Below are 20,310 nucleotides of genomic sequence, written 5' to 3' on the forward strand. Positions count from 1 at the left end.
TTTCTTCAGGCATCTTATCTGGAGGGGGCAAACCCCAAACCCCTCCCCCACCCCTACCCTCGAAGCTCGTCTACCCCCCCCCCCTCCCCAAAGAAGTATAATTTACATTAAAAATATACATTTTTACCAGTGTCCGCCCCTCCAAAAATTTTTGTCCGCCCCACCCCAATCGATAGTTTCGTTTCAAGTGCCCCCCCCCCCTCACCCAGAGAAAAAAATTCTAAAAGAAATACTGTGGGCCGTTTGAAGATGAGGACTCGATAAGGCGGTTATGAGGTAGTGTATTCTTGTAAGTAATTTCCTGAACAAAACAGATAAAACAACCGTCACTAGTTTAGGTCCATAAAAAGGGGAATTAATTTAAGATATTAAGCATGCATTTTTAGATAAGTTTTAAAAACAATTAGAGTGACTTCCCTTGATTTTATTATTTATTTTTATTTCATAAACAAGCTGTCCAGCTGTCTCATCCAGCAAGTAGGATTAGCCACTGGTTACTTAAATTAGATCTAGATCTAGATTCTAGATCTAGTTAGAGCGAGTAAAACCATGATTATTTTTACACAATAATCTACAGAATGATTTATACAACATTAATGATTATAATTTACACTGTTACACTGAGTTAGTCTTCTAAAATTTAGACTCAGGCTCTAAAATAAAAATTTAAATCTAAAGTTCTAAACTCTATATTTATAAAACTAAAAAAGTCTAAAGTCTAAACAAACTAAAATAAAAACAGACTATTCTAGAATCTAGACTTCTAGTCCTAGGCTAAATGTTAAGTTTAGGTCTATTTATTTGGCCTACATGTATTTTTATTATTTTATTATTCTATTGCATATAACTAATAAAATTATAAGATTAAGATAATTTTATGTAATTAATTAATAAGTTAATTCATAAGTAATAGTTTATTTAAATATTTCATTATTTAGGGCAGGGTCTTGGTAAAATGCATGATGCAAAATGATCAGGCGGTAAAATGCGACAAGGGTGCAGAAATGGCCTGTCACTTGACATTTTAATGATTTTATTCTCGCATTTTACCCCCAACTGATTATTATGCTTGATGTGGGTAAATTTCGCTATCTGTGAAGCTTTCACAGGATACAAATTCCCATGTGCCGATGATTTACATAAAAATTTTCACCCAGGCTATAATTTTTAAATATTCATAAGTCACATTAACCTCCCTTCACTTCCACCACCACCCCTCTCCCATAGGAATGTGACATCATTTACGCATGAACCATTTGACTAGTAGAAGTCCATTGTTTATTTAGTTAATAGATTATTATGAGTAAAGTTGGTGTTAGTATTGCTTTTGAATATAGTTAATATAGTAATACTAATAGGTTTAAGAAACATAATTTAGCTGTTTTAGAATTACTAGGAAAGTAAGTTAAATTCCCAAATGCCCATACATTTGTAAACAGGGGACACCAATAACAATACTTCAACCCTATGGGTCTGGGCAGGTTTTTTTGTTTATGATTTAGGTATTACTAAAGGCTATCTACCTACTCTTTATACAAATTTAAGAGTTCTATTACTTGATGAAAACTTTTTTTTTTCCACCAGAGCTACTTGAGAATGTTGAAACCATTGCATCAGATTTAGTTGTGTGCAGAAGCTATTTGTCACTGTTTTCTGGAACAAAAACTGAACCACTTAATTCCACAATGTCAGTTTCACATCCATTGCTTAAAATATTAAAAGGCAAGTAATTTAATAATTGTACATTTTTGAAACTGCAGTTAGTTTGCCTAATTGTTATCTGTTAGTGAAGATCAAAGCACTCTTTAAATTAGCAGATATATATATATATATATATATATATATATATATATGTAACTAGGGTAGTTACCATACTATGGTTAACAACGTATTACAGTCTGATGCAATAGTGCAGATGTTGGGCTGATAACGATGACAAAGCCAAGGCGTAGTTTGGTAAGCGATACGACAAAGCCGCTGCGCAGTTCACAGGCTGACGTAACAGTGCAGATGGTTTATTAATCGGATTGTATGACAGAAGCTGCGCAATTAATATTCTGATGCAACGATTAGAATACGAGTACGAATACGAGTATGAATATGAGTACGAATACGATTACGAATACGAAGGGATATATAGGAAGGCGAGAGCTGAGAGTAGGAGGAGAAGTGTGGCAGTATCAAGTTGGTTACTGAACGTTGTAGACGTATTGTGTTAATGGGGACGATAGACATGTGCATTCGGTTATGTGAAGACTAGTGAGGACGGTTGGGGGTCAGTTGATTCATTCTATTATTGTGAAGCATTTCTTTTGATTCATGTAATAAAAGGATCAATGGTAAACCTGCATCTTCGAGTATCTATATTGTGGCCGATGTTGTGTAGAATGAGTAAATACACTCGTTAACATTTGGCACTACAAGCAAATAGACTCGTTACATATATATATATATATATATATATATATATATATATATATATATATATATATATATATATATATATATTTCCATTTCATTTTATAAAACTTTTAATAGTCTTTTAAAAACTTTTTTAAACAAGCTACAGCCCATTTTACTGCCAGTAATGGTTTCATAAACCTTTGAGACCTTTGAAAATTAATTTATTACTTGTTTACTTATGTTGATGTAAAATGTTGCAAAACAATATGATTCCATTAATTCTAATTAGATTTTTTAATTTACAGCAACATTATTGGAACTTCATAATGAAGGAGGTAAAATTTATGACACAAATTTAAAGCTTTTTCCATTTTGCAAAGCACTTGAAGATATTTTTCGTCTAGGACTAAACAGTGAGTAACTCTTTTTTTTCAAAATAGACAAGGGAAGTTGGGAATAAAGATGCTGTAGAGATTTAAAACCCAATATTCTTAATCATGGGAATTTTTACACGTTTTTTTAAAACAGCTAACCATGGACACTGGTTTACAAAATCTGATTTCTGGACATTGGTTTACAAGTATGGAGAGAGGTATGTGAATTTGTTCATAATATAATATATTAAAAGATTAATCAACACATTTTTTGTGTGAACATTATAACCTAGCAAGGTATTCTTTCACCAACCATCTTTTTGATGGAATTAAATTAAATCAGGTGAAGAGCAAACTCAAGCCCCAATGTTAGAATTCTAAAGGCATCATAAAATACCTTAAGAAAACAGTTGGATGGGATTATATGTACTTACTTTTAATAATAAAGAAGAGCCTTTAATTCAAATACGTTAAAGATAGATTGATGCACATATAAAGAGTAGTAGCAACTAAATATATTGCAGCAGAAAACAATATCAGAAGATGCATAAGCAAAATCAAGTGAACTTTAAAACAAGCTGAGAAATCTTTAGCCTGACAACACTTCCATATTCAACTCTGTATTCTGTTTTCTTTACTGTAATGCTTCTTTGATAGAAAAACACTAACTAGTCACATATTTTATTAACTCACTCAGAGGTTACCAGGAAAAGAAAGTGTTAGATACAATGTTAAAAAGTCTTCATGAACATGATACCCTACAGACCAAAATTTTATGGGGAGTTATTCAGATGATGTGTACATCAGATAGAAATCTCTAATGTAAAATAATATAGGCTAGATTTAACTTATTCTGCTTGTGAAATGTGGTTGTGGCCAATATCCCTATTAGTAGTCAGCATGAATGATGATAACATTTTACTATCAGTTCAAATTTGAATATGAAAAAATAAGGTACCATTAAAAACTCTTTGGCGTTGGATGAATATTGCATTGAACATGAATACACATTTATTTCTAGAGCTGGTCCAGGATTGTATCATTTGATCAAGACTGTTAAAGACAACCAAAAGGTAATTACATGATTTTTCTTTTGTTAACAGATGTTGCACCACTATAATTTATTTATTTTAGACATTTTATATATATATTTACATTAAATATAACAATAATGTTAAACAAAACAACTTGGAAGACAAAATGGAATTAATTAATTTGTGTTCCTTTTGAGGACACTGCTGGTACATGTTAATTTTTGATTTAGTAATTAAATCCTTATTTTGAAGCTAAAGGATTAGTTATTATAACTTATGTAGCTACATTTTTAATGATAATTATAAATTTATTTCTTAATAAACAATTCTATAAATTACCTTTTTTTAAAGACAACAACAGAGCAAGGTAAAGGGCGTCTGTTCATCAGGGCTTGTCTCATGAAGAAGTATCTTGTCACACTTTTAACCAAACTCAGGGAGGATAAATCATTTCTTGAGGTAACATCAGCAACAAGAATTACATGTTTTAAAATGAAATCCTTTTAATACTGTCTAACTGTATCTAATTTAAAAAATTTAATCCAATATATTTAAATAGTTGATTTGATTTCAAAATATGCTTTCAGATTTGGTATGATAGATCTTCAATAATCAACAATGATATTCTTTCTGGTAAATATGTTGTATGTTTGAAATCAAAATACGATAAAAATCATAGACTTCAAATACACAAATGGCATGATGGTATTAAAACTTGTATTGGCTCTGAAATACCATGTGCATAGAATTTGTAATGTTAAGTTGATTTCTTCAACTTGAAATAAAATTATTGATTGTAGGGGGGGGGGGGGCTACCTACCAATTTTTCAAAGTACATTTTTTGGTCTGTTTTAGCAAAACAAAATAGCATATTCATTCAAATTTTTGACCAAATAGGGATTATTTGGTTTCAGCCTCAAATTTTAGTGCAATAATCTTACAGCATTTTCACAGATGCAGTAAATTCAAAAGATATGTTTATTTTGCAGAAATTTTCCTTTCTCTGCTGGCTGAGACACAGAACATTCCTTTCAGTCTGTACCTGAAAAACTCTGCATTCCTAGATGATACATGGGAAATGTCTGTAAGTTAAAAAAAATAAATTTTTTAATTAAGTGACCACTTTTTAAAAGCTTATAAAAACATTTAATAATTTTAACTGCTTGTTTTTACTTTCTAGCTTAATTTTTAAAATTTTACTGTAAAATATTTTTAAGCAATACATTTAAATAAAAGTGTATTGTTATTTTTAAGTTAAATTTACATCGGATATTTAATTTAAACATTTAAAAAAAACTATCACTGTAATCTAAATTGTGTTTTTTTTTTCAATTAGGAGTATCGTGATTTTGAATTTGTCCCATGTGATGTCCTTGGTGTTCATTTACAGTAAGTTTCTCTATTTTCCCTTTTAAATTTTTGAGCTGGTTTTGTTTTGTGTTGATTATATGAAAGTGTACTACACCATATGTGATTCCACTTGTTAAAACTAAATGCATTAGGAAGCTTCCTTTTATATAATATTGCTCTATTGTATTCAATTATTTCTCAAAAGAAAAGTTTAATTAGATACTGGATGATATAAAAATTGATACATGTATTCAAAATTGTATAAAAAGGGTTACAGTTTTAGCTCATTTTCATAACCAATGAAAATACTGTGCTAATGCTGCTACAGTTTATACAAAGTAATGTTTGCCGTAGAGATACTTTTTTTCATGGCGTTTTTGTTAGACTGGAAGTCATAAACTATCAACCATTGTTTCACAGCTACATAAACACTCACCTTGTGGTGACAGATATAGACCCAGAAAGTGTTGCTGCTGAGGATGTGAGTCCATTCGATTCTCTTTAATTGTTTTATTTAATACCAATTTTTTTTTAATTAAGTTACAGCAATTTAAAAAAAAACAATTATTGTTTAATTAAAATTAGCTAAAACAAGCAGCAGAAGCTCAAACCTTAATTATAAAAGATAATTGCATTACTAAAATCAAGCCTTATAAAATATTTTGCGCTGTCTGGCTATAAAATATAGATGGTTGATGGTGAATGAATGAGATAGTAAAATTGGTTCCAAATTTTAAGATGGACTTACAAAAGCTTTATAATTTTCTTTATGACAGGGTAAAGTTTGTATTGGAGATGTTATGGATGAACTCTACACAGAAAGTTTAAGAGGAGCCAGACGAGGAAAGGTATGAGCCAATGGAATTAAATATAGGAGCATAATATTATATTATAAGCAGTTAGTAAAATGTGACTAACTTTTACTCAATTTTTTTTTCCTAGGTCAGAGATTTGTTTCAAATGTACAAAGGCATGCCAGTCTATGTCAGTTTTATTAAGGTGATGTTTCACTCTAATATGATAGATGAAAAACATTTTATTTTTGTAATGCTAATTTTGCAAGGGCAAATTTAATCCCTTGACAGTGTTTCATTTATAGTTACATTATTTTTTTTAAAGTGAAAAACAATATAAAATTTGCATTCATGGGATATAAATTGTTTCCCTTTAATTTAATTTAATTTTCACTACACTTAAGTCGGTTTTTTTTTTCCTGAGATATTGGACTATTAAAACTAGATGGTGTTTATAGCAAACTAAGTACATATTATTTTATCTATTCCGTTCTGTGCCAAGGACACATGGAGCTGCACATAATTATTAAATGAACACAATTTTATCACTTAAAGGTTTCCAAAATTATGTTTTATCTCTGTGTAGGCTCGTCTACCCCACGGTGAGATCTACCGACCCATCTCTGCCCTCTTAAGGCAGATTGACATAGACTTAGCTCAGGTGGGATTGACACGTGATAAAACTGTCAACATGGCTGCTAGTTATAAAAAACCTGCGCATGCCTTGTTGCCTGAAGAAGAGGAAGATGAAATTCCAGTCCACGGACCAGATGGGAAGTAAGTCCAAACATAGTTTTTTAAATAAAAAATAGTTTTGTCCTTTAAATTTATTTATACATTTTTTTTTAAATTGTTTCACAGAACAAATGAATTATAATTCTTTCAAACAAAAAAACATACAAAACATTAACAATAAATTTTATAAAAACATTAAGAGAATCAGTTTTAATTGTACTAATTTTAAATTTTAATTACATATTTTTAAAAATTAAAGATAACAATAAATTTTATAAAAACATTAAGAGAATCAGTTTTAATTGTACTAATTTTAAATTTTAATTACATATTTTTAAAAATTAAAGATAACAATAAATTTTATAAAAACATTAAGAGAATCAGTTTTAATTGTACTAATTTTAAATTTTAATTACATATTTTTAAAATTAAAGATCAGAGTACACAGTTGTTTTTAGAGGTGTCTGTCCACTAGGCGAGGTAAGTTTTTTTATTCTTAGTTGGTAATAATTTTAAAAACTTTTTAAGTACAGCTCACACATTTCAATTTAAAAGTAATGTTTTCTCCTCTGTTATTTCCATTCATCAGTCTTATTTATTTTCTGATGTAATTGTTGTATATAACAAAATTACCCTATGTTTTAAGGATGGAAGAGTAGATCGCATTCACGAAGCTGTAGAAAATGTTCTACAATCCAGTGGCCAGAGAAAAGAAGTAAGCTGTTTTATTTAAAACATGGTTTTTCTTGTAACACTGTAGGCCTACAATAGTTTTAATGGTATATTTTTCCTGCTACAACTTAAATTGTTTTCTACATTGAATCAGGTTGTTAAAATTCAAACGACTGAAACTGGTGTGGAGGTCAGAAGGTTATCTGACAATGAGGTAAATATTTAAGAAAATGTGCACAAATTTACAGAAAACTCCCACTAACTAGTTCAAAAATGACATGTCATGAGATAATAACCAATTCTGTACTCCTAATTTAAACCTTTCAGCTTATCCTGAATCACTCCTACACTGAGGTGTCTGCATGTGGTAGAAGAACTGATATGCTTTTATACTTTGGATACATAGCAGGGTAGGTTTTAAAGCATTAATCTCTTATTTTAAATCGAAACAAATCTTACAATTTATTTAGTATTTATTGCATAGCTTATTCTACAACTAGAAGATTCAAACCTTTCAACCAGTAAAATGTAAAAAATTTTGTAATTATTGTCTAGTTTGTCTGCATTTGGTCGGCGTGGTCGAGTCGGTAAAGCTCATGGTTGCTAAACCGAAAAGTCTCGAGTTCGAACCCTCGGGCAGATGAGGCTCGTTAGCTGGGGACAGCCACTCTTCTAGGAGAGACAACTCCAAAATCAAACAACTGCTGCCTTGTAGTTTGTTCTTGGTTGGACAAAGGCTATGGAAGCAAATCCAAAAAGAAAAGCAGGCTGAAATCGGAGTCAATGGCCTCAATGGCGCATAACCAGTTGACACGTAACGCTTAATTGTGTTGGAGGCGTGGTCGAGTCAGCAAAAAGCTCATGGTTGATACATTCGAACAGTCTCGAGTTCAAACCCACTGGCAGATAAATCTCGATCCCCTTCAACACTAAAAATTAAGAACGAAGAAGAAGAAGAAGAAAGTCTGCATTATAATTTTCAATTTTTTTTTCATCCATACTATGATTTCCTATCCAATTCGGTTACTAAAATAAATACTTTAATTTGTAATGAAACACTTCTTACCTTCTAAACTCATCAGCCAAACAAATGTGTTCACAGACTTTCATAATATAAGATAAAATAAGAATAACATTAGCCTGAGTCATATTAAATAGAACTTGAAAATGATTTAAATTTTAGTGAAACCACTTGCAATATGGCGAAAGATTTCAAATGTTACGTGTTTGAAAGTGATGACCAGTTTGAGGTAAGTACACAGATTTACTAACCCTAAATATAGTTTCTTTAATACTATATACACCCTAGAAATATTTCAATCAGAAACCTGTTTCAGTAATATATATATATATATATATATATATATATATATATATATATATATATATATATATATATATATATATATATATATATATATATATATATATATATATATATATATATATATATATATATATATATATATATATATATATATATATATATATATATATATATATATATATATATATATATATAATGTATTCTTTCTTAAATTTCAGGCAAAAACCATCTTATGTAGCATAGGTGAGTATTTCAACTTTTACAACCCATTATTTTATTTTTATATTTTATTAAATTAAACACTTGCCTAAAAATGTATTTACATTTATAATGTAACTTCAAGTTATTATTACTTTCCGTTTAAATGGTACATTCTAAATGTATTCATTAGCTAAAATGTCTTCACTCTTCATGTCATCTGAATTAAAAAAAATTTATTTCTTCCCAGCTCAAGGCTTTGAAAGAACTCACTGGTTTCTATAATTTCTTTACTTTTCACTGCTTATCTTAAACAAGTGCAATATGTATCATAAGTTTACAATTAATTAATGAATATGGTGGGTATTATTTTATACAGATCTGCACAGCTTCAGGCTATTTACTACCTTAAGCACAATAAGGAGCCATCCATAAAGCATCATGCAATTTTAGCACATTTTTTCTTTACCCTACAATGGTAATAGCTACAAGTGATCCCCCCCCCCCCAATCCCAATGTTCAAAATACCATTCCATATCCTCCCAAAGAAATAATTACTGTTTTGTAAATCATGTTTCTTATTCATTTTATTGGTTCATTTTTATAAATTGTACTTCCATTTACATTAACTCAATTGAACTTTGAGAAATCTGAAGTTTGAATGTTCAGAGACCATAGAAGGCATCTCAGGTAAACATGCAGTATGACGCATATTGGTATATTGTGTTACTCATATTAAGTTTTTAAATACTTTTTTACCACCCCCCCCCCTCCTGCTCCACCCCAGGTACTTGACATAATTTATGGACGGCCCCTAACCATTTCAATCATATCTGAAAAATTCTCATTTATTTGAACAAGGTGATCTGATTGTTTTTATTAAATTGCAATATTTATTTTATATAATTGTATTTGTAATTTTATTTTTAATATGATTAGGCTGAATAGTTATGCTAAGGGTTAATTTTAAAACTCACAAAAATAATATGTGTATAATGTTTATTTAACATACAAATTATATTAGGTAGAAAAAGATAGTTTTACGGACATTGAAATATATTGAAAATGCTTTACTATTACTGTTCTAATTTTAAAAAATGAATTTTTAAAATTATTTTTACACCCTTAATTTACACGTGATACAATTATTATTGAAAGTAGAATTATCATTTTAAAGAAATATAATTTCCTGTTTCTAATTTTTTAAAAACAGAATAGTTGTAATGTGACTGCAAAGCTTTAATTTAAAGTTTGTTTTGTATCATTGTTCAGCAGTGTAGTTTCTCGTATTGTTAAAAATTAACTTGGTTTAATTACACCTGTAATTCACCATCATCACAGAACTAAAGAACAGATTCTGTTTTCCTTTCACTGTATTAGGTATTCTTGTACTAAAATGTCTATCAGTGTATTAGATATTCTGGTACTTAAAGTGATAAAAGCAATTTTTTTAATGCTTTTCTATAACAATTGTTACTACGAATTCCAAACAGTGTTTCATTTCTAGCTGTCAATATTTTGACCTTATAATAGAAATTATTTATAAATGTACATTTTTTATTTAATGACAATTGTTTTGAAATAACTCAGAGTATATTATTTTTTAGTCTAACAAAGAGCTTAACATTTTTTAGCTCTTGTTCAGAGTTTCTGTGATTTTACAAACTATTTGTTCCTAAACTTCATGGAGCATTAGATCTTGGCTGTGGAGATAGTTATCTAGTCATTTGTTGATTCTACTTGTTTATGCTCTATATGCTGCTTCTAGGATCTTTCAAATAATTTTTTAAACCCTATTTTGCAATAGCCTGGCTAATAATTAAAAAATTCTAAATACACATAATTTTGTTGTAGTTTTTATTCAATTTTAAAATGTTCTAAAAATATACTAAATATATTTAAAAAGTCAATCAAAAGGTAAGGGTGGGGTGAAAAGGGAGATAGTAAAATTAAAATTAAGTGGAATGTTTGCAGTCAATATAAACACAATTTTCCAACTAAAATAAACAGTCAGTTGAAAAACAAATTATGTCTAAAGGATTTATTAGTATGTTAAAATACAACATAGAAATATTAAAATATGGTTAAAATGTTCAGAAAAGATTTACCAGCTTAAATTACATTACATTACTCAAACCAGCTTTTCATGAAGTATTGGTGTGTACAATTAAAAGGTAAGGACATTATTTATATGGTCAAAACTTTTCTTAACTATACCCACTTCTATGCAAGAAAAATGTAAACAAAAAATAAAATTTCAAAACTTTTTCATGCGAATTGATTGGGCATTTTTACTAAAGGAATCCCAATTAAGTTTAACTTTCTGATTAGCTAGTCCATCCATTCTGATAGCCCACGCCCAGTCACATGGCATCATGTTGGCAGGAATGTTGGGTATGCTGATTGTTATACCACCTCCACTGTTTGGCTTGAAGCTCAGCTTACCCTGGAACCCGACTAGTGAAACTATTGTGTTGGCTGAAGCTATTGGATACCCTAAAGTTAGGGTGGAATTTTCTGGCCAGTTTAAGAGGATGGCATATACTATTCTCTCTGAACCTTCCACGCGTGAAGTATACCTGCAAAAGAATCATTGAAAATTCCAATCAGAAATTTTGAAACAAATAAAAATTAATATCAAACACAGAATAAAGCAAAAGAATTGTAAATGGGACTAAGTCTCATAACCTACCAGACATTTTTGGCAATGGAATCATTTTGATAGGTCCAGATGTTAGTTTTATAAATAGCCTCTCCATTCACTTTAAGCCATGAGCCAATCTGACGCAATCTTTCCTCGTAAATTGGTGATATTTCTCCATAAGATGTTGGGCCAACATTGATGAGAATATTTCCACCAAGACTAAAAAACAGAAATGGAATAGAGATTAAAATTTATTATTTGAAAGCTTAAAGATCAAATGGTTTTCAAGTTGTTAGACTTAATTTAAGTCAGAACTTGTCATGCAGTACAGGTGTTGTATACCAACACAAACGTGCTTAGTGTTTAACTCCCCTTTCCTTCAGAATGCACAGTGAGATATATTTGTTTCTTTTAATTTTAGTAACACACAGTTTTTAATTTTCAAGTGCATTTTGTATAGATTTGAACTTGCATTCTTGTGTGTGTATATGTATCTATATTATTTCCCCTGTTGAATGTTCTTGCTTACAAATTAACTCTTGGCCAGTGCATTCACCACAACAATAATTACTCTCAAAAGCTGTAATTATTGCTTCTTCACCTGTTGTCAATTACATAACAATTGATTCTGCTGTCACATTTAAAACAAAAAATATTATCTTAACAATTATCCAGCCTGAACAATGTAGTTACTTGAATATCATATGTCTTTAAGCACCACTTAGTTTAAGCCATTATATTTCTAAAATAAACTGATGAGCAAATGTTAGTCTTGGATAAAGACAGAACAAACGTAACTGAATTACTGAAAAAACCCTGATAAGACAAGCATAACTGAATTACTGGAAGTGGAAAAAAAACCAAATAGCACAAGCATAACTGAATTACTGTAAAAAAAAAACCCAGATAGGACAAACATAACTGAATTACTGGATAATAAACCCAGATAGGAGAAGCATTACTAAACTACTGAAAGTGGAAAAAAAATAGCACAAGCGTAACTAAATTACTTGAAAAAGACCCAGCATAACTGAATTACTTGAAAAAAAACCATCTCACTTACCTAACTGTAGTGATCAACTGTTCCAATAACTCTTCAATTGTGTAAACATCAGAAAGCCTGGTATTCTTCCTGTACCCCCAGGAATATTTATCAATAGTCATGCAGTTCTCCCATTTGTGAGGTATCAGTTTTCCTGATGTGAAAAAAAAATTACATTAAGAATGTGTGTGTATATATTTTTACTTCATTACTTAGCATTTCATGCAAAAAGTGTCTTTTGTGTTGGTGTAACAGCTATCAAGCTTTTAGTCCCTGCCCCTGCCTTGAGACACAAGATGTTTGTGCCTCCTTGCTCCCCAATTATCCCATAATAATTTTTACACTAAATGCTTCTAGTTGCAGCTCTAACCATAATCCTGTCGGGTTTAAATTTACAGGTACCTAGTACCAAAAGCAGCAAATAAAAAACTTCTGAATAGGAATTACCAATTGCAAAAAAAAACTATTAATGAATTATTAATGAAGTATCATGTTTTTAAAAAAAAAATTGAATTTCATTATTCATATCTGTATATTTTTACTTATATATTAAAACTGCTCTGCATTCCTGCATCCCTTAGCAGTAGTCTATACTTCCAGGTTTGAAAACTATTAATTTACTGCAAAAAGTTTTGTACTCTGTTGTGAGTATTACTAAATGGTTGCCGAAGCAATCATTACCTGGAGTATAATGGTCTGAACAATCCCAAAAACCTCCATGGGCACATCTTGTGTTGTTACCCCATCTGTCATTCACAACAACAGTATCTTTCACAGGGCTAAAGAAAATAAAAACCATGTTACGGTTTAAATATGTTTTAAAAAAAAAACATTTTCATCATTTAAAAAAAATATAAACTATCAATTAAAAATTATTATTACTAGAAAATGTTATTTGGCCAATATACTACAGCTGTTTTGTTGTCAACCATATTAATGAAAGCCTTATTGTCAATAGCCTTATTGAAATTTTTTTTCGTTGTGGACTTTATGACAGGGCTTTTTTTTTCACTGGCCATTTCTATAGTGTATTGTATGTGATGCCTACCTGTCGTTATATAGCCAGGCAATGAATTGTGTAGAGTTCCAGTAATCATCAGCTGCCATCCATTCTCCATCCGACCACACAAGATCTGGTTTATACCAGTTCACCAGCTCATACAGTTCTGGCATTGTTTTTGTCTGACAAACAAGAAAGTCATTAAGATTTTGTTTTAGACATTTTTATGTTTATTTCCAACTTGTGTTTCCTAATTCTTAAAATATACACGTTATTTTTTACAAACATGCCTCATCAATTACATCTGTTAGTCTTGCTGATATTTACTTCTAAAAAAACTTCATTTTCCAAGTATTTAATTTTTAAAAAAACACTAACTTTTACAAATTCTTGGGTTCTGTAACCATTGGCTTCATCTTGAAGATACAGAGGATGAAACCATTCAAACATGGAATGGTACAGACCAAATTTCAGGTTTGTTTTGTTACGAATAGCATCAGCCAGATCTCCTGCAATACCAAATAAATAATATGCTATAAACATTTTTTTTAAATATCTTTTTCCTGTTAATCTAAACATGAGTTAATCAAATCAATAAAAACAATTAAAATTTCCAGCATATTATTGAAATATATTAAAAAAACACTTCAAGTCCTTGAACTTACCAACAAGATCTCGCTGGGGTCCAACATCACCTGCATTCCAGTTCCAAGAATACTTAGACGGCCAATTGGTAAAGCCTTCATGATGCTTTGAAACCAACACTATGTAGCTAGATTAGTAAACAGTTTTTTTTTAAAGAAATCTACACATAAATATTTACTGTTACCTATAAAATACATTTTAATTTGTAATGAAATGAGGTGGTGTGGGGATTGGGTGCTTAAGTTAAACTGCTAATTGTAAAAATGCATCGTTGTATGAAATCTGTGTTTTTACTAGTATCACCACCCTATTCCTCGATCTGAACTCACTAATAATAGCAGCAAAATAAAAGCCTGCAGTGATCCTATATTGTCTTACTGCTATCTTATACAAATCCTAAATATGAAGTTTAAGAAATTTATGAATTTAAGAAAATGTATAAATATGTAAACATGCTTATATTGCTCACTTAGCTCCGGAGGCCTGGAAAATATCTGCCCACTGTGATGGGTTGTAAAACTCTGCTTGAAACATAGGGGCAAAATCTGCATATGTGAAATCAGGTCGAAAGTTCTGTTGCATGTACATGGTGTATGCAGGGATTTTCTCCCCCTGCCAACTCCACCAAAACCATTCACTTCCAAAAGCTGGCACAGAGAATACTCCCCAATGAATGAAGATGCCTACTTTTCCTTCATCATACCATTCTGTAAGTAATGTAAGTATAATCAGAGAATAATAAGCATTGAGTAGGCCTAAAGGCCTACTTAGTAAGACTTAGTTAATACTTAATTCTTAAATAAATACTATACTTAGGCCTATATTAGTTAGTAATAGTATATTGCATATTATAGGCCTATATATAATACAGCAGGGCCTATACTTATCTATACTACTATATATTATATATATATATTATATATATATACTATATAGTAGGGCCTATATAATATATATATCCCTAATTAGGGGCCTATATAATAAATTAAATAATATAATTTTAATAATTACTAAATATAGGCCTAATAAATATTATATAATTATAATATATTTAAATATAATCATTCATTATCATAAAAAGACATAAACTATTATAATTTATTATATAAAATTTATAGGCCTATTTAAAAAAAATTATTATTAATTATATAATAATAGGCCTAATTAATAAATATTATAATTAATTTTTAATTATTAAAACTTAATTTAAAACTTAAACTAGATCTACCTGGTAGTGGCCTCGAGTCTAATGAATTCCAGTTTGGTTCGTATCTGCATGCAGCCAAGGAAATTAGTAGGGACAACGTAACAAGTTGCAGTAAAACCATTTTGTAAGTTTGAGTGAAGCCTGACGACACTCAAACTTAGACGACCACAAAGGAATCAACAAGGCGTCCTTAGTTCTATAAAGTTCATCTCTAGGCCTAATTGGTCGTCATGTGATGAAAATCACGTGACATTGTTATTAAAATAGTTATTTCCTGATAGACTAGTTCTGTTGTACGCAAACATAGCCTACCCGGTGGATAAAAAATTAGGACTACATAATAAATGATAATTTATGTAGCCTGCTTAGTCAGACTAAGTGCTTATTCGCATAATTTTATCACATATCCAAGGCCTAGGCATATCTAGATCTAAACTATTAAATATTCAATTGACCTATTTAGATTGTAGGCATTTTTCCTTTTTTAAAAAGAAAAATAATGAAAAAGTGAAGACATCACTCATTCCATCTGGGAAAAGAATATGAATATTGAATATAGCCTAGATCGATATTAGCGCATTAAATTTTAATGATTTATGTGTTTTGCAGAATATGTTCTTTTTTAAAATCGTTACTTAGCTCAGCGCGGTTAGGAATTATACATTAACGTCGCGCCTTTTAAAACGATTTTTACCTCCCCATTGACCTACTATATTAAACACTAGGCATGCTGCCCAGCTTCGCTTAGGCTTTCGAAAACATTGAGAATTTGAATGCTTAATTAATTCGCCCGAGGGTCGGTCTACGACCTCAAGAGTTATGAAGAGGTTCCTCCGTGGACATTTTTTTTCGATTTATAGCTCATATAAGGTACCGGTCAGTCGAGGTCACTTTTGACCCCCTCATCGTAGACTTTTCGGCCAACCGGCCCCCGTGTTCTGTCGCCCCAAGGCAAGATCCTGCCAAATTTGAAGCGCCTGCGGCGCCGGGAAGTGTCTTATCGGACACCCGACAATCTAGATCTAGATCTAGAATCCTAATTGAATTTTTTTTTTAAGTTTAGTCCGAGCAAAATAAAAAAAAAAACATTAACCAAGTTGACTTGGTGGGTCTCGAACCCGCACCACCTGCGTGGTTTATAGTACACTAACATCTCCGCTATTTAGGCACCTTATAAAATACAGAGAATGAAAGACGTATTTTAAAATCGTAACTAACGCGAATATGCCTATTCTTTCAAATTAATTTTTTTATCCCAAATTAGCCAGTTCCAAACAAAGATTTTGTATAAATAAATGTTATGAGTTTAGGCCGGAAAAATTGTATTGTATACATTTCATAGTGTACGTAGATCTAAATCAAATTTGAATGAAATAGTTCATTTCTTTTTTATTCTAAACACGGCAGATGACGTCATTAGTAAGCAATAGTGTCGTCACAGTTTTATGCGTTCTTTTACACATCTATTAATGCTTTTCCGGTTGCATAAATAATACTGTTTCTCTACATTCGAATACGCCTTTATTTTATATTTTTCTTCTTTAAATAAAATTGTGGTTATACATTTAAAACATCTAACATATTATTTTCAACAAAAGTCCGTATAAAGTTCTCCATATATCGCTGCCGTTTCTGACGTGATGTCCGGCGAAAAATTTTTGCGGACAGAGAGAGAGAGAGAGAGAGAGAGAGATGTGCGAACGTGGCCCATTATAGATTTAGATGTTGAAATATTTTTCACACACCATGTTGTCTGCGATTGCTAACAAGAGACTGCACCTGAAAAAAAAAATGTCATATGAAGTTGCCAGTGTTTCTTCCAGACTTTTTTCTCCGGGGGGGGGGGGGGGCACTTGAAATTTTCGGGGAAGGGGGGGGGGGGGCGGTAGACTTTCATATTTTCTATATATAAATATATAAATTTCATTTCGTTCGGAGGGGGGGGGGGCGGTAAAAAAATTTCGGGGGGGGGGGGTGGCTACGCCCCCCCCCCCCCCCCCCCCCGAAGAGATGCCTGGTAGAAACTCTGGAAGTTGCATTATCAGCAATATGTAGGCATCCGTTAGAAAACATGCACAATATTTACATAGATTGCAGGACGTTTGGTTGAATTTCGTTTACCGGTAGGCTATTTTCACGATTGGACACTTGCTCGAATCGGGCATTATCCGAATAGGCCTACAAGTTTCCGAAGGTCAAATACCCGAATCGACGAAACGGTAACCCTGCATGTTGCAGAGGATATGCGTATCTTATTTATACATGTTTACTCGCTACGTAACTTGCATAAAACTGAAATAATTGCTGGAAAATGTTGCAACCAGCAAGACCCCACAAAGACAATATCTGTACACAGATAAACATATCGTTTACGTATTAGTGTCAATTGGCGGGGGTTCGGACATCAAGCACAGAAGGGGTAACACCAAAACGAAATACATCTTATTTTATTGACAAAGTCTGGTTTTTTTTTTTAAACCGTGAGCTTAATTGCTTATTGCAGTTATAGACATCATTTGGCACAGGATGACACCATCTTTGATGGTGGGATGACACCAAATTGCTGATAGTTTTAGTACATCATTCATGTGGTCCATTGCGGAGGTGACACCTACCATGGGTTACCGCACTGAGTGTCACCCCACCTAGTGACGCCACTGTATCTACACACCCTTTGGTATTTATTGGCCTTATTTGGACCTCCGTGCAGGCACTTAGCACCATCTTCATTTTTTTTTTCATTTTAATGTATGTGCTGTTCTTATTAATGATTACACATACATACATTGGTTTTTGTTGTTGCTGTTATAGGCCTAATTTAAAACAAGGTAATTAAAAAGTCTAGTGACAATTTTAGCGCAATTTCCTTATGTTATCTAAAAATAGCTCTGTCGTAGCGTAAATCAAGAGCAGGGTTAGTAAAACCATTGGTTAAAATACATGTTTTATTTACAATAGAGTTACATGACTAAAAACCATTGCGCGCCTAGCTACTGAACGTGATGACGCAGCCATTGAACGTGATGGCGCAGCTATTGAACGTGATGACACGTGTGGTGTGGTTAGATAAAAATGCCTACTAATTCGGTCCAAATTTTAATTAATTCAAAAAAAAATTTGTGACCGAACAAAAGGATATTTTTGAAAACTTTCTTCGGCAATATTGTTCTAAATTATGGCAGGAATCGATTGGTACATGTTTCGAGTCGCTAAGTGGTCTGGTTGCCGAGATTTAGGCAAAAAACTGCATTTTTTCGAGCTTTTTTTTGTTTTTCTGGGAAATCCATGAAAGAAACCCGGAATTTTTTTGGCCCACAATCATCCTCGTAACTTGCTTCACATAATTGCTTTTGGAACTAGTCCTCGATATTGCTTCGTTGAGGAGGAGATACGACTTAAAGCTGCGGACACACATCCATCCATTCATTCATACATTCATACATCCAGAAATGACGGGTTAATAAACGCAATTCTCCAGAATGGAAATTGCGCTAAAAAATAATTAAGATTGCTTCTGCGTAGTATTTAACTGTTTCGACTTTAAAGCTCTTTAAAAATTATTTTTATTCTAACAAAGTAGGCTAATGAAGTGCATGGCCAAAGTCAGATCTCCTAAGGTCAAGCCATAGGAGATATAAAGGTAAAAGACGGGGTTAATTTGGGTACAAAAGATAGGCAGCTGATAGACATTCAAGGTTTGTTAAAAATAGCGTTATCTTCTCTTGATGTCACATGATTGGGTAGACCATTAACGACCTTGTCCTTTCAAGCTAAAACAGGCCACTTGTTCTTGAAAATATAACCTTGCCTTACCATCACGGTTGGCTAACTTCGCATTGTAAGACTATTTGAATTCCTTGTAGCTTAATGTTGAACACATTATAGTCAGTTAATTGTAACAAAATGTTGGTTGAACACAGAGCGGCAGAGGCGTAGCGACCCTTCCCGGCGCCCGGGGACAAACTTTTCGATTTGCACCCCCCCCCCTCGAGATTTCGATTTGCACCCCCCCCCCCTCAAACTTTCGATTTCCACCCCCTCAACCTTTCAATTTATTTTTCCAACCCATTTTGGCGCCCCCTAAGGTCGGCGCCCGGGGACATATGTCCCCCCCGCCCCCCCCCCCCTTGCTACGCTACTGCAGTGCGGTCTGTGTGCCAATGGTATAGCACGAGTGTAGCCACCCCTTTAGCTAATTCATGAGACATAAGCTCGCGCAGAGCAGGCTTTATAATAAATGTAGGCCTAAAACGAGATTAACATTTATCATTACAATCAGATAGTCACTGATACATGGCCAGTATTTGACAACTTAAGAACGCTATCCCCACTATCGACCAAACAAACTTTTGAAGGTCGATTTATATTTTTTTATACAAATCCAACAACGTGTGACTTTTTTTAAAATCGATATGACAACGATGGTTATTAATATTTAACGTTAAAGTTCCAATCACGATAAATTGTCGTTTAGGCTTTATATGTGCCTATATAACTATAGGGTATATATATATATATATATATATATATATATATATATATATATATATATATATATATACTGACCACATTATCCTTCAATATACCGAGGTCATTGAAACATGTTAACTGCATCTGCCACATAACTGCGTGAGTAAGAAAAAAATATCAGTCATACACGACCGCTGTGAGTCACCTTTGACTACTATAAACATGCCAATATTGCAGTATTTGAAAAAATAAGCTTAACGTGTGTTTGAAATAAAAAAAATAAAGTTCAGTAGTAAGTTATCAGCGCTCAAATCATACGACACACACACTCACAATTAATACGCTTTTTGTTTAAAATATTTTTTTAATATTTTGAACACAGGTATAGATGACATATTTTAACGAAAACAATTTT

The 20,310-nt window shown here is 31.9% G+C and overlaps 2 protein-coding genes across 3 annotated transcripts; one reads left to right on the top strand and one right to left on the bottom strand.

Moving 5' to 3' along the window:
- The first annotated feature begins 435 nt into the window (after positions 1 to 435).
- On the top strand, positions 436 to 9,385 carry LOC131947964 (uncharacterized). Of its 2 annotated transcripts, none has more exons than XM_059309382.1 (20): positions 436 to 477; positions 1,585 to 1,722; positions 2,709 to 2,816; positions 2,932 to 2,995; positions 3,799 to 3,850; positions 4,163 to 4,270; positions 4,399 to 4,444; positions 4,801 to 4,895; positions 5,148 to 5,200; positions 5,582 to 5,642; positions 5,938 to 6,009; positions 6,104 to 6,160; positions 6,542 to 6,732; positions 7,125 to 7,170; positions 7,337 to 7,405; positions 7,517 to 7,576; positions 7,690 to 7,772; positions 8,546 to 8,612; positions 8,908 to 8,932; positions 9,138 to 9,385. In XM_059309382.1, exons 2-20 carry the CDS (start codon positions 1,686 to 1,688, stop codon positions 9,170 to 9,172), a joined length of 1,329 nt encoding a protein of 442 aa, XP_059165365.1. In that variant the 5' UTR covers positions 436 to 477; positions 1,585 to 1,685; the 3' UTR covers positions 9,173 to 9,385. The 2 variants fall into 2 exon arrangements, with proteins under 2 accessions (XP_059165365.1, XP_059165364.1); XM_059309381.1 differs by having other exon boundaries at positions 444 to 541.
- A 1,345-nt stretch (positions 9,386 to 10,730) lies between these two features.
- Positions 10,731 to 15,656, bottom strand: LOC131947963 (alpha-L-fucosidase). The gene is made up of 9 exons (XM_059309380.1): positions 15,447 to 15,656; positions 14,688 to 14,925; positions 14,239 to 14,345; positions 13,952 to 14,082; positions 13,622 to 13,755; positions 13,255 to 13,352; positions 12,595 to 12,727; positions 11,580 to 11,750; positions 10,731 to 11,466 (listed from the first exon to the last, which is right to left on the bottom strand). The coding sequence occupies exons 1-9, from the start codon at positions 15,544 to 15,546 to the stop codon at positions 11,145 to 11,147; spliced, it is 1,434 nt and encodes a 477-aa protein (XP_059165363.1). The 5' UTR covers positions 15,547 to 15,656; the 3' UTR covers positions 10,731 to 11,144.
- Positions 15,657 to 20,310: the final 4,654 nt, after the last annotated feature.

Source organism: Physella acuta, unplaced genomic scaffold, assembly GCF_028476545.2.
Source record: "Physella acuta isolate Inbredline_101_S28 unplaced genomic scaffold, ASM2847654v3 ptg000617l, whole genome shotgun sequence".
In the NCBI taxonomy this organism is placed as follows: domain Eukaryota; kingdom Metazoa; phylum Mollusca; class Gastropoda; family Physidae; genus Physella; species Physella acuta.

Coding starts and splice junctions, on each gene's coding strand:
- LOC131947963 (XM_059309380.1), bottom strand. CDS start 15,546: ATGGTTTTACTGCAACTTGTTACGTTGTCCCTACTAATTTCCTTGGCT. Junction 14,926..15,446: donor AGACTCGAGGCCACTACCAG/GTAGATCTAGTT, acceptor CATTACTTACAG/AATGGTATGATGAAGGAAAA. Junction 14,346..14,687: donor TTCCAGGCCTCCGGAGCTAA/GTGAGCAATATA, acceptor TTACTAATCTAG/CTACATAGTGTTGGTTTCAA.
- LOC131947964 (XM_059309382.1), top strand. CDS start 1,686: ATGTCAGTTTCACATCCATTGCTTAAAATATTAAAAG. Junction 4,896..5,147: donor ATGATACATGGGAAATGTCT/GTAAGTTAAAAA, acceptor TTTTTCAATTAG/GAGTATCGTGATTTTGAATT. Junction 6,161..6,541: donor TCTATGTCAGTTTTATTAAG/GTGATGTTTCAC, acceptor ATCTCTGTGTAG/GCTCGTCTACCCCACGGTGA.